At 37.0% G+C, this 15,484-nt stretch overlaps 1 protein-coding gene across 1 annotated transcript in view; it reads right to left on the bottom strand.

Annotated features, from left to right (window-relative positions):
- Positions 1–14,151, bottom strand: part of KCND2 (potassium voltage-gated channel subfamily D member 2) — a 489,118-nt gene extending 474,967 nt beyond the window's left edge. The window contains exon 1 of the mRNA XM_059171679.1: positions 13,037–14,151. Coding sequence (XP_059027662.1) covers positions 13,037–14,151 — 1,115 coding nt within the window. The remainder of the gene's footprint in view (positions 1–13,036) is intronic.
- Positions 14,152–15,484: the final 1,333 nt, after the last annotated feature.

Raw genomic sequence — 15,484 nt, 5'->3', positions numbered from 1 at the left:
AATAAATAACAGATATGCATCCAGAAACTGGACCCTGTATAATGTGGAGAATAATGAAGAGATGGAAGTAAAAGAAATATGAATAGTCTAAAGTGACTATTCAATTTATTTAGTTTGGCTTTAACAGTATATTTCAGAACGCACTGCTAAAATTCGGTACTTGACTGAAAAAACAATACCCTTTAATTTTGAAATAGAATAATCTTACTTTTAATTTAGATGATTATGAAGGTATTTGGACTCTTCACATGGATATAATAAAGTTCTCTCTGAAATCAACAGGCATTCCTGAATAAAAAGTACCTTATTTCCACAGAGAAGAGTTTTTAAGCATTTTGTAAATTATATTTTCTTTTTTATAAGAATATTTACTATTATCTTCTGACATTTTATAACAAATTCATGTGATTTTTTTTTTAAGATTTTATTTATTTATTTGACAGACAGATTACAAGTAGGCATAGAGGCACACACAGAGAGAGGGAGAAGCAGGCTCCCTGCTGATCAGAGAGCCTGATGTGGGGCTTGATTCCATGACCCTGAGATCACGACCTGAGTTGAAGGTGAAGGCAGAGGCTTAACCCACTGAGCCACACAGGTGCCGCTTATGTGATTTTTAAAGCCAAAAGCACAAACACTATGTTAAAAGAAAGACAACAGATCAACATATATGCATCAACATATATGCATATATGCATAAATTAATTATGCTTTTCAAAACACTGGCCTTTTTTGCAAACATTAAAAAAAATGCAGGATCATCCATGAAGAACTGGAAATCATATTCACTTTAATTTCCATAATTAAGAATTTCCTGAAATGGAGGTAATTTCCTCTTGACATTTATTCATATATCCCATTTCACAGTAATGTATCTCCTTCTAAATGTCTACGAGGTGCCTTGAAATTAGCAGTTTTTTTCTAACTGCAGTAATATTGTGATAAATTAGATAATACGAATGGAGAAGATGTGGGCAATTTCTTGGTTGTACAAATGTTTGTAGAAAGTTACATGTAACATTTCATAAAATACTATAAAGTCTCAGAAAACCAACTGAATATCATTTTCAATCCTCATTCTTAATTTCATATGAATGAGTAAACCAAAGCCTTGCAAGATATTTTCAGGTTTGATGTTTTCATATTATTGGCCTTGAGTTCAAACATGAAGCTGAAGTTAAAATATTTCACATTGTGAAAATATAAATGCAATGTTTACCAGAATGAATCTTTTCAGGTTGAAAGAAAAAGAAAAATCCAACTACAAGTCATGGAGTTAAACACAATGCAAGTTAGGATCACTACAATTATATTACCTGTTCATTTCAAAAAGATCAAGGTAAAATGCTGCCAATAAAAAAACTGCGTTCTTAATTTCTTCATAGCAACTCACATCTAACCATTCTTCATAGCAACTCACATCTAATCACTGCATCTCACTGCCTCATAGAAATCATTTTTTCTGAATTTTTATTTATTAATTAGTGAGTAGCAGAAGTGTCAATTGATGCAGCAACTTTGGAAAAATTTGGCTTCATCCCCCAAAGTTAAGTATTCATACCTATGACCCACCATATACACTTATATACATAAGAAAAACATCTCATCTGCACATGCCAACAGTATGCACAACAGCGAAAAACCTAGAACTAACCTGGAAGGCACTAAAGAAAGAGGTGTTGAATAATCACATAATGGAGCAAGAGATTATATAGTGGCAAAAAAAAATGAATTATTATGCACAGCAACAATATGGATGAAACTTGGTGACAAATTATATGCAAGAACCCAAAGACTGTATGCAACATAGTAGCTTTTCATAAAGTTAAAAAATTGCACTATTGGGTATTTACCCTAAAGATACAAACGTAGTGATCCAAAGGGGCACGTGTACTCGAATGTTTATAGCAGCAATGTCCACAATAGCCAAACTATGGAAAGAACCTAGATGTCCATCAACAGATGAATGGATCAAGAAGATGTGGTATATATACACAATGGAATACTATGCAGCCATCAAAAGAAATGAAATCTTGCCATTTGCGACAACATGGATGGAACTAGAGCGTATCATGCTTAGCGAAATAAGTCAAGCGGAGAAAGACAACTATCATATGATCTCCCTGATATGAGGAAGTGGTGATGCAACATGGGGGCTTAAGTGGGTACGAGAAGAATAAATGAAACAAGATGGGATTGGGAGGGAGACAAACCATAAGTGACTCTTAATCTCACAAAACAAACTGAGGGTTGCTGGGGAGAGGGGTTTTGGGAGAAAGGGGTGGTATTATGGACATTGGGGAGGGTATGTGTTTTGGTGAGTGCTGTGAAGTGTGTAAACCTGGTGATTCACAGACCTGTACCCCTGGGGATAAAAATATATGTTTATAAAAAATAAAAAATTATATATAAAAAAAAAATCTCCCAATTAAAAGTACAGTTTTGAGAATGTTAAATACAGGATACAGGATGATAGTTACCTCCAGCAGAGAAAGACAGTGGGACACAACAGGAAAAAGAGGTGCTAATGTTTAGATGTAGGTTAAAATCAATGATATAGCTTTAATTTGGGGGTAGGCTCTTGCCTGTACATATTATGTTTGCATATCACATTATTAAAATTTATTAAACAAATAAAATTATAAACAAGGCTATAAGCGAATGAATGATAGAAGTGTGTCATGAAAAAGATGATAATTAGTTAAATTCCGTGTATCTGGAGTAAAACAAAAGCAATGCATCTTGGCTTAGCTCTTCAAGCGTATAGCTCTTTTAATTATAGGCTACTGAAATACAAGGTCCTCTTATGATTTATCAATTGGGCTTCATCTTGAAGATTTCTCCCAAAGTACTAGCAGTATCTGGTTACCACGTAATTTTTCAGAATGTTAACTTTTTAAAAAAATTCAAGGGAATTAAGGAATTCCCCTTCAGTAATTCCAGGGATTAAGACACTATTTTTATATGTTTTTCAAAGTGGAATTATACTATATAAACAAGTTTGAGATGATCTTCTCAACATATATTCATTGTTATGGTGTTTAATTGAAAAATATTTTTTAAAATATTCTTTTATTTGAACCCTAACATGTCTTTTCACTTTATGAAGAAAACATAACATGATTTTTCTGGGGCAATTTATGAATGCATCTGATATTCTAAAATTTGAATTCCTATTTTTCAGACCAAAGCAAGTCAAACAAATGACTTGACACTGATTTCATGACCTGCTTTTAACATCACCAATATTAAAATGAACAAAATCACATTAGTCATCTAAAATTCAGAGTTGAAACTTCAATTTAATAATTGCCTTTAATTTCAAAAAGATTAACAAATAGCAGATGACCAAGGAAAAAATGACAAGATGAGACTTATTGCATGAACTTGTTTACCTACATTACTAGTTCAGTTATATATGTATAATTTATTGTATAATGGGGGAATATATATATATATGTATTATATATACACACACACATATATATAACTTTTTATCTATATAAATTTATAAAGTTATATATATGTATAGTACTTGGTTTTATTGCTCTGCTTTGTTTGTAATATTTTCTTTAATGATGAAAATAGATTATACAATAGAGAAAGAAATATGGAGAAAAAAAGACTTCATTCATTTCAATCATACTTAATTGAGTATTAGATTTCAAAAGATCCCCCAGAAATCAAGCTGATATTCTTCCACTAGCTAGCTTTGTGATTTTGCTTCCTAGTTTTTTCAAGTATAAACAGAAGTTTCTACAAGATAATTTCTAACGATCCCAGCAAATCAAAATTCCATGATTTTAGTAACTTTAGAATAAAGCAGAAAACCAAACATTTGTGAGAGTCCATAGGTTTCTTTTTTCTTCCCCTGACCCAATAGTGTCCAATATGCATTACTAGGCTGATCTAAGTTAAGGAGACTACAAGTACATGTGTTTACTTTTCATTCCCAAACACCACATTTGGTAAGAACTAGAAACTAAAGTTCCATAGTCCGATCTAAAGCAATATGCATAAGGATTTTCTTTTTCCAAATGTATTAACATGGTATAGGGTTACACAGTTTCAATTTCTGCATCAAGATGAAAAGAAACCAGTTCCCCATTCAAAACAAAGGCAGGCTAGTAATTATCAGAATGTAATTGTCATGATTGTTTCACATGCAAAGGACAGGGAATATCAGGACTTTTTCCTTTATGATGACCCTCCTGAACCCTAGCTTATATTATCAGAAATCAAGTCTCCAGATAGAAGTACTGGGTAGGATGCAGAATTATCTAAAGGACAGAGGTTCTAACGGGAACTGAACACCAAATTGAGATGCCACACTGACTTCCTTAGGGTTAGGAAATATTTTCACAAATTGCTCATCTGGGAGACACACACACAAACTTTTTTTTTTTTTTTTTATGTTGTTAATCCAATTCTTGTTCTTCCAAACCTAAGTGCTCTCCAATTATCCATTCATGTTTATGTTTTACTCTCCAGCATGATGATTCTTACCAAAGCAATGCCTCTGTAAGTTTTCACAAATACACATCTGCTACATGTATGGTTCCAATTTAATTTGAGTTTAAAAATACATATCCTCCGGCATTTTTAAAGACATGTAAACCCTTTTTTTCTTTCAGATTCACAGAAACAGCCAAACACCTGACCAGGGATACATGTACCTACTGAAAAGTGAGGGGAAGAAAAAAAAGGAATGAAAATTCTTTAAGTAGAATCCAAAGTATATATGACATTCTTGTACATGAACATTAGAATTGACAACTATAAGTCTGTAAATCTATATTCAAGATAAATAATAATCCTTAGTCATTTCTCAGATAGCTCCATATTTGTTGAGAAATACTTCAGTCTTTTCAGCTAACATGTAGAATTCATTTTCTCATTTGAACTAGGTTTATTTTTGTCAGTTGGGAATACTTTAATCATGCATTCTTATAAAATACTCCATTTTTCTGGAAAATCTCATGAATAAGTAGACACAAATTTCAAGTTAAGGTAAGTATAATGAAGAATCTAACAAAGGATGAGGATTTATACACAGTGAAGAAATTAATGTTAAAATGACCATTTAAGAAATGTTAAATGCTCAGAACTTGTGCTCATTTAAAGACAAAAATCATATTTTATCTTTACTATGCTCATAATTCTTGAATGTGTCCCCATTATGTCTTGAATTAAACCAGAAGTCTTTATTATGGTCTACAACGTCCCTCATCATCTTGTCCCCTCTAGCTTTCAGATAGCATGTTACTAAGCCCCTCCCCTTCTTTGCTTTAATTACAGTGGCCTTAGGTGGAGTACACCAAGGCTCCTCTTAATCTTGGGGTCTTTGTACTTCTTTTCCCTCCTCATCTAAAGCTCTTTACCAAGATAGTCACAGAACTCACTTCATCCCTTCAGTTGGCCAACAATCTTGTCTTACCTCATTTATTTTGTTGGTAGCACCAGCTGCTACCTTGAATTATATATTTATATGGTTTTCTTTCCACCTCTGCCACTAGAGTACATAGTCCTTAAGGTCAGGAAATTGGCAGTTACATTTACTGCTGTGGTCAATGACAGGTAGTAAGTGATCAACAAAAGTCTGTTAAATTGAAATGAACTCTATGAGTCACATTTTGAGTTGCTGGGGGTATATGCTACTGGTAAAACTGTGGGTTTCCAAAAGCATGATTATTGTTATTCTTAAAAGTGAAGAAAATGAGGACAACGGAAGATCAGGCCCACATGAGAGCAAAAAAGACAAGACCTTTCACTTTTAGAACAAAACCTTCCCATTCTATCTGACATTATTTCAACTGTCATCCTACTCTTTCAATGTTATTCTTTCTCCTTATTAACTTGGTAATTCACTCCCTATTCTCCCCACACTTTTTATAATTCAGATCTTCTTTACATAACAGACATGTCAAAATTCCCAACGCAAAGTGCACTGCACCATGCCAGGATATGTATCTACATGTATGTTTACATTTTATATACCTGCCTTTTAATCGCTTCAAGCAGGAACTTCTTTCTGATAGACTACATTTATCTTACGTGTCATTTATAGACAACAGTGCACTATTTTTAAACAATTCCATTTTATGCATAAATGAGTGGGCCTGGAAAGAGAAAAAAGTGCCAGCTCATGTTTACTGGGGGAACTGAGGTTGAAAGACAAGGCAGAACATTTCTGCGCTGATTCGTTTGCATTGTAAGTCATCCCCATATGCTTCCCAGAGGCATCTGCAATTTACCAGCCCTCACCAGGAAGAAAACTGATTAAGGAAATAGCCATTGACAGCCATTAATTCTAACTTTTGAAGAAAATTAGTTACAGATCAAAGAATGGTGGAGTCTCACAGCTCTCCCAAGTCTAAAAAGAGTAGTTTGTAGTACAAAGACAAAATACTCAAATAATAAATTCCAATTTTTCCTAACACTGAATGAAGTGAAAGATTAGATTAGTAAAGTATTGCCAGTGTTGAGACTGCTCACAGCTAAGGAGCTCTGCATGCAGGCTGGTATCACCTCACGCCATGGTCTGCAAAGCTTTAATACAGATTTTTCTGCATTTAGGCACTGAGCTAGTAGATAATAAGTCCCCAAATGGTATAGGCCCATACTTCAAAAGCCTTTCAATCTAGTTAGGAAGGCAAGGAGTAAAACCATAAGTTATATATAAGATAGCACTTACGAATGTCAAGTAAAATCCTAACTATACATAATGGAGGCTGGGAGGTTGAGAAGGCCTCGTGGAGAAGATCATGGTTGAAGTCTGGTTCAGAAGGAAGAAACTAAAGGGTTACATTCCAATGGGATCTACACTAAAGCAAGGGACAGTCTCAGTGTGGACAGAAATGTAGAGATGGTGTTGCACCCCTATGGTTCTTTCTAATACCAAACTATATCCCACACTGTCAATTCTAGCTATTGCCAATGAGATAGCAATGGTCATATACATACACACATATACATATATATATACTTAATGTATATTTAAATAAATATGAACAATATATAAATATATACATGTGTATATACTATATACAAAAAACTATATAGTATATACTATATATATGTATTAAGTGCTTAGAAAACAGTATAAGACATGAAGAGTCTTATACTAGGGGGAAAAAGAGTAAAATCACACTATAGCTCTGAAGGATAAATAATATTTCCTTTTTGGTGAATATTCTTTCCAACATTCTTGTTCTTTCAATGATACAGAAGTTAAACTGTATCACTCTAACAACTCACAGGCTAACTCTTTTTTAGTTCATTCGAGTCAAAGAATTATTCTCTTCCTCATCAGGCCAGGTAAAATAGTTACCACAACAAAGCTTGCTTCTGAATGGCCTAAGAGTTCCCTGAACAAGAGCACATGCTTTTATTATGTCAGCTGGGCACCATGAGACTAGAGCCCAGGACTGTATAAGTACATGCAGAGCCCGCAGTGATACTGAGAAACGTGGTGTGAGTCCCAAAAAGCAGAACTAGGAGAGAAATGCATTATGTCAATAGAATAAAGACAGAACGGATTCCTTTCTTATACCTGTAGTATCAGCAGTAATCCCCAGTTAGTTATTATTATACACTCCCAAATAATATTTCAAGGTCTTCAGAAAAAAAAATAAGTAAAAACATGAAACAAACAAAAAAATGCTGCTGCTGTTTAATTACATCACTATTATGTCACACATGACACACCTCTTCTTGGCAACCAAGTAAATATTTATTTTAAAGAAAAAAAGGAAAATGCTAAGCAAATATACACATTTAAAAATAGGTATGTGTGTCATGTCATATATTACCTATATTCAAATGATGACTAAAACAAAACAAAGACAGTTAAGATTTGGTTACCTGTAATGCATATCACATTTCTCTACATTTCTTTAAAAGTTCATTTTCGACTCCCAACAATGAACATGTTCTATAAAGAATTTTATAAAAATATATGTCATAGTCTGCGGGGAGCCTGGGTGGCTCAGTCAGTTAAGCATCTGACTCTTGATTCCTGCTCAGGTCATGATTTCTGGTGAGATCCAGCCTTTAGTCGGGCTCTGACCTGGGCATGGAGCCTGCTTGAGATTCTCACTTCCCTCTCCTCTGCCCCTCCCTGCCCCATTGTATGGTGTGCACTCTCCCTTAAACACACACACACACACACACACACACACACACACACACACAATGAACATAGTATGCAAAAATAAAAGTGGTTTTTACCAACAGCATGGCTCCTCATCTGAAAGATAAATTTGGTACTTTCCACTGTGTAAAGATGTATTTGATTAACATGCTAGCAATATTTACATGCAGATGCTGATGCAAGGGAAAGTAATTCTACTCATTTTGACTAATAACTGGGTAAACCAAAAGTTTCTATGTAAATGATTCTGCAAGCTTACTCCCAACATTCCCCAAAGCTATGCAGTCAGAATAGTGACTGATGGCAGGAAAATATTTAAGAGTTCATTCTTTTTAAGAATATATATTTAACAACATATGTGTTATATAATACATATATATTAAAAGATAAATAACATGTAACATATTTAATATATTTATGTTATATGAGAGATATATAACATATCTGCATTACATAAAACATACGTGACATATACACGACATATTTTTATATATAATCGTTCTCCAATCAAGCCACTCTAAAAAGAGGACACATTGATGTGGATACATTGTTAGGAAAACTGAAATGAAAAACTATTTTGTGTTTTTATTTCTTAAAATAGCAATTTATCAAAACTATTAAAATTGAAATATTATAGAGATAGTTTTGTAGAGTCTTATAAATGGACAACTACACTGAGTTTTCTGAGAGTGCAGAAGTAATTCTACTGTATTTGTTTCTGATGATAGTATACCATAGATGAACTTCTTTTTTCCTAGATTTGTTTAGAAATCAGAACATAATTTTTGTAGTTAAAATCATAAAGTAGTATTTTATTTTATATTTTTAAAAGATTTTCTTTATTTGACAGAGAGAAAGAGCACAGCAGAGGGAGTAGCGGGCAGAGGTAGAGGGAGAAGCAGGCTTTCTCCTGAGTGGGAAGCCCTACATGGGGCTCAATCCCAGGACCCTGGAATCATGACCAGAGGCAAGGCAGCTGCTTAACCAAAGGAGCCACCCAGGCACCCCATAAAGTTGCGTTTTAAACATAAACTTTACAGAAATGCCACGTAGTGGCTTTCTTTCCCATACTGAAAACTTTGATAAAAACAACTCTGTTTCAAAATTAAAGAAGTGGTGGACCACAGAAATTACACTTCTCAAGTTCTTAAGTTTTATGGGATGGGTAACACAACCTCTGTTTTTAAAACAAGGGTCTAAATGGTTAGTAATCATGCCCAAAATGCAGATGTTGTCTAGCATCTAAGCTCCTCAAATTATTTAACGTGCCACCTGGTACTGCTTCTTACTCACAAGTCATGAACCTGAGGTAAATGGTAAATTTACCAAATATTTTTTGCAAAGTCACTTTGGATTATTGACAAACATTGGAAAATTTCCTAAATCTGGCACCATTTGAGTACTACCACTCGAATGAAAAATAACAACTGGATGCTATTTGCCAAAGGTCATTAGGACAAACAAGGAGTTCCAGGTTCTTTTCCTTCCAAGGCTGTTTAAGGAAGCAATTAGAGTTCACATTATGGAAAGGAGGGAGGTGGGGGAGTAAAAGGGTACTGAGGGCCAGTGAAGGTGAATAGATATGCAGGGAAAGAAAAGATAAAATGGAAGGGCAGATATATATGGCTACTCAGTCTAAACACTTCTAAAAATCTTTCTGATATTCTTTCTTTCACTGATTTTTTTTTTTTTTAAATTGGACTTCTAAGGTTTAACAGGAAATGGGTAGGCTTAAAATTACACTTCAAAGCATTAGTTTTACTGGCAAATTAAATAATTAGTTATATAACAAGCATGGTTAAGTTAATGATATGCTTGAGATTTCAAGGAGCACAAAGATGATGAGATGAGTACACAATAGTTCTAAGACAGACCTGGTCTTTTCTTCAGACCAAAACCCAACTGAACATTGTTTAAAAGGACCTGAGAGGTAGATAATTCTGCCAGTCCTGGATTACAAAGCTCTCATCTTTTCTTCTCATGTAGATGATGTTTGCATGAGCTAGATTTTTGATAACCACTGTTTAGGATTCCATTTTCACTTCTATTATCATTCATGGATTAATATTAGCTCTTATTAAAAATAATAGCCAAGTAAAAAGGCTTAGAAAGGGTAATGGGAAATCTTTGGTCATCTAGCAGAAACAGCTCGATATTAATTCAAACTACTGCATATTTTCCAGAAAGTTTAGATCTGACACTTTAGCTTATAAGTTTAAAACTACAGTGAAAAATAAATTCAGGCAATGGCTTTTGTTGAATGTTTTCTGTTCTTAAATAAAGCTGTGAGTCACAATGCAACCAAAGATACCAACAAGGCAGGATCTTTAAAACAGAAATCTGTTTCTCTAGGAAAATAAAATACATTATAACTATATTTTAATGAGGAACTGAAGATGTCTTTCTAAGAAATTTCGCTGTATTATAAAGCATATACTTTCTTAAATGTTCATATATATTTATCAATAAATGGATTGCATTTTGACTGCATCAACATTTCTACATCTTAAAAGTATGACTGCTCTAGTCCATCAGATCATTAATTAGCTTAATTTCCCCAAAATTAAAATTTTCAGCTTCAATGAAATTTAAGTCTTAAAAGTAACTCGCATTTTGCTTCCAAGTTTTGAGAAAGTGTATGTACTTAATTCTTCTAATCTACTTATATAAGAACACATGAACTAAATCCATTTCATAGATTTGACTGGGGCATTATGATTTAGTTTCTTAAATCATTTCAAAAGGTAGATGCTTATTTTATTTATAAAGTAAAAAAAAAAATCATTGATAGCTAACACTTTTTTTTCTTCCTAAAAGCAAAAATAAATTTTAAAATAAAATTAAAAAATTAAAGTCATTTCAGGAAACAAACTTTAAAATAATAGTAGTGTCTCTTGTCTAGAATAGAACTTCTGGCCAGATGAAGTTAGCATCTCAACAACATTCATTTTAATACTGATACTCATATACACAGTATATGGTATTAAATGATTAACTTAATAAAATTTAATCAAAATGATCCTCTAATACTTCACAAAGAACACCAGCATAGACACCAAATTTAAAAACATATGTATTTCCTTTTAATGTTTCTTTAATTCCTCTTAAAGCAGAATTCTCTTTTTATTCATAAGTATTTCTGATCTGAAGTCCTGATAGTGATTTGCACTACCCAATTGTCCCTAACAAAGATTTCATACGACAAGAAGACTACAAGACTCGAAACCACACACACATATAAAATTCTCTTTGGTAAGAAAAAAGCATCTATACTACACCTTCAAAAAAACACCTATACTACACCTTCAAAATTTGTCACAAAACTACCAACAGGATAAGAAGGACATACAAGCAGTAGGATACGAATTTTCACTAATTCATTTTTTTTAATGCACCAGTAGGTCTTAAAAAAATACATGAGACTAAATCAAAATCACAGGCAGTGTTTAGCTTTTGTTTGGCACAATTTAATTAACTTAGTCAAAAATTCTTCACATATGAAATATTCCATTAGTTGGCCATATGACAATATGAGAAATTCTGTTCAATGCAATATGGCTAATACAATTAAGTTGACTTTAACCACATTGTCATTTAAAGAAGACAATTAAATTAGCCAGAAACAACTTTAAAAAGCAGCTTTGGGAATAACTTCTTCCTACAGCCATTACCAAACCCTTACTGAACTGATTAACTATGCAAGGAAAGCAGCAAAAAGCTGAAGAAAGGGCACTAACATCACTACTTGGCTTACCTAAGAACTCATAAAACTAAAAGGCTCTAACTATTTTATTTTATTAGATCCTGTAATATATAAATTGTGCTACTTTTCTGCAGTTTAACTAACACTAATCATTTCACTTTCCCTTTTTTCTACCAACTTAAAAAAAATCTTAATTCTAGCTTCATATTAATTTTTTGAAAAAGCATTAATTTGAAATATGTCCCTTTGGTTGCAAAACACCATTACCCCCAAATAAAAGAATACACAGAAGAATTATAGAAAGAAATCAGAATGCACAAAATTCTATTATACAATTGGCCCCTGGTGACCATCAATCTCACCAGATACTGCTCTATCTTCTACGTGTATTTAATGGTCATAGGCCCATTGCCTGATGGGATCTGTAGTTTCTAAAATGAAAAAGCTGTGAGTAATAGTCATTGACTTCTTATTTTGAAACTATGAACCTCTAGTCTTAAATATGCTGCAAATATTCTACTTCATTTAGTAGAGTTGATCAGTTTCAGCCCTAATATTCAAAAACTGTATAATCTATCAGCCAAAATGAAAATACATGTATATGAATATGTACATATATATTATAAAATTCTTGGATAATGATATCTATAATCTGTGTTTTATAATGTTATAAAATAAGAATTATGGTTCTTGGAGGAAAAATGAATGCCAAAAGTATCTATTTACATGAAAATAATACTTCAAATATACATGAAAACTTTTCATTTGAATACACTGGAACACTTTCTAGGCATTTCAGTATATATTGTGCATATTCATACCTTTATGTGGGTGCCAATTTTGTGTTGTTCATTATCATATCTTCATGTATTGGTATATATATATATATATATAAAAAATATTATATTTCCCATATGCAGGAATTTTTAAATTTCTTTGTATATTTATCACTCTCAGGCACCAAAACTCAACAGTTGCCAGCAAATCCCCTAAACACTTCAGTCGCTGTACCATACCCATTTCATAGAGAGTTCCTCAAAACCACTTAGAGAATGCTTTCCTAAACCCCTTTCGAAAAGAGAAGAGCTATTTCCCCCGAATTATGTAACCTTACTGAGTCCACTCACAGTCACCTCCCATACCTTCAACCTCCATCCCATTCCATCCTGGATGGCACTTACCCCAGTGTAGTCATGGTGACGATGGTATACCAGAAGGCAGCAGGGATGCTGGTGAACTTGCTGGCTGAAGACCCCTTCTCTGCGTAGAACATGACCGTAGCAAAAATGATGATAGCCATGGTGAGCGAGAAGAGCAAGAAGCCCAGTTCTGAGGCACAACTCTTCAGCGTGTACCCCAGGATACGTAGGCCTTGAGAGTGGCGGGAGAACTTAAAGATCCGGAAGACCCGGAAGACCCGGAGCGTGACAAAGGCTCCGCTGACATCCTCATTGTCTGTCATCACCAGCCCAATGTAATAAGGCAGGATGGCCACCACGTCGATGATACTCATGACGCTGCGCACGAAACGGTAACGACTAGGCGCTGCAGCCAGGCGAAGCAAGTACTCAACGGTGAAGATCATGACACAGGCTGTATCCAAGCAAAAGAAGGCCACCGCGTAGCGCTCCCCGCAAGGCAGTTCTTTAATGTGCCCCGGGCTAGACCCGCATGGCACGGTCTCTACCACATTTGCGATGACTGAGACGGCAATGAAGAACCCTGTAACGTAGTAGAACACCAGGGCCATGGTGCTGGTGTGGGGGTTCTCGAACGCCCGCCAGACCCTCTGCCGAGCAGTCATGGTGGGCAGCGCGCTCTCCCCGGTGTTGTCCGTGTCGGCGTCGTCCTGTAGCCGCTCCGCGTTCTCTCGCCTGCGGTCCTTGTACTCCTCGTAACAGCAGTCGCCAATAATCTCTGGGATGAGGCCGAAGAAGGCCAATTCTTCATCATAAGCAGAGATGCACTCGTGGCGAGGATAGTGGAGCTTCCCGGTGCGGTAGAAATTCAAAATGTGGCGGAAGATGTCTGGGTCACGGTCAAAAAAATACTGCTGAGTCTCCGGGTGGTAGAAAAAGTCCCTCTCAGAACTGCCCAGCAGAGTGTCTGGATAGCGTTCCAGGGTGTCCTGCCATGTCTGGAAACGGGTGCCACTCACGTTGAGCACAATCAGAGCATCTTGAGTCCTTTTTCTCTCCTGCCTTGGGGGAGCTGGCATGGGCCCCGAGGCCACAGGCATCCACCCAATGGCTGCCGCCCTGGCAAAGGGCAGCCACGCTGCTACGCCCGCCGCCATGGTTCCTTGAAGTGGAGGCAAGAAGGGCAACCAGGCCTCTACGATGGGGCAAAGTAGCCACAATCACTCACTTCCGCCCGTCGAACAAAATACCACTGAGAAATGTGGTCCGGAAGTATCACTCCTATTCCACGGTAGAGCTCCTGGTGAAGTCACAGTTCTCAGAAGGGCAAGTTTCCCTCAAACACAGGAATTTGGAGTAGTAAGAAAAAAAAAAAAAAAAAAACAATGTCCTAACAATCACGCCCAGCAGACTCTAACCAGACCTCTTCCAGCAGGTGAACCAGGCCACTCCTGGCACAAATAAGTATACAGCTGACTTTAGACGCAGCAATTTTTTCAAACAGGTGTCTGGTTTTTTCCCTGACACAGTCCGGATAATGTGGGGTCAGTATGCGTTGTGTAGGATAGAGAAAACGAAGGGCAGTCACTCAGTGGTATTCTTTTGGTGAATTAGACAATCCCTCCACCTTCCCTTTTAGCTCTTTTCAAACCTTCCCTTTCCAAGTGGCCCTTCCCGCCAACGGAGTCTCAGAAAGGCGACCTGTTGTTGCAGCTTCCGAGATGCGGTCACAGCCGCTGCCCCACGTCTCTTTGGGAGTCCGGTCGCCACCTCCACTCCTTGGGCCGTATTTGCAGAGATGGAGGTGCTGTGCGGTGGGCACGGTGGGGGGCGTTAATACAGAGCCTCCTCCCCCACGTCTGCAAGCACCCCTTGTGTCTGCCAAAAGCGTTTGCCCAATCGCCCCTTCACTCTCTTTTCAAGTTCAGCTCAGGTGCAGTGTGACAGTTACAGAACACGGGAGCTGGCAGCCGCCGCCGCCGCGGCGGCAGCAGCAGCATCTGCCTCCGCGCAGAACGCGCCTCGCTCGCGGTACATACCTGGCAAAGTGCGCGCCGGGGCTGAGTTGCATAGAGACTTTCTCCTCGCGGTGCACCCGGAAAGGGAAAAGCAGAGAAAGCAGCTCCCGAGCAGCCGAATCCGATGCGCCCAGAGAGCATAAATAAAGCTCAAGCGAGCTCTTCTTCCCCTTCCCCCATCCCTCTGTGCTTCCCTCCTCCTTTTCACCTTCCAAAAGCCAGGCGCAGGCGAGCCGAGCAGCAGCAACAAGTTCAAAAGGTGCGGAGGAGGCGAGAACGGAGGGGACTGGCTCCTGCCAACTTACTGCGCCGCCGCTGTCACCGGGGCCCGAGCCGGGCGGTGCGGGGCTGTGGGGCTGCGGGGCTGCGGGGCGGCCGGGCTGGCGGCGGCGGTGGCGTGGCGGGGCCGGGGCGGGAGCCGGAGCCCGGGCCGGGGCCGGGGCCGTCGCAGGCAATCGCCTGAGCGCAGAGG

The sequence above is a fragment of the Mustela lutreola genome, chromosome 4 (genome assembly GCF_030435805.1).
Source record: "Mustela lutreola isolate mMusLut2 chromosome 4, mMusLut2.pri, whole genome shotgun sequence".
Lineage (NCBI taxonomy): Eukaryota > Metazoa > Chordata > Mammalia > Carnivora > Mustelidae > Mustela > Mustela lutreola.
This window is presented reverse-complemented; position numbering and strand designations above follow the sequence as displayed.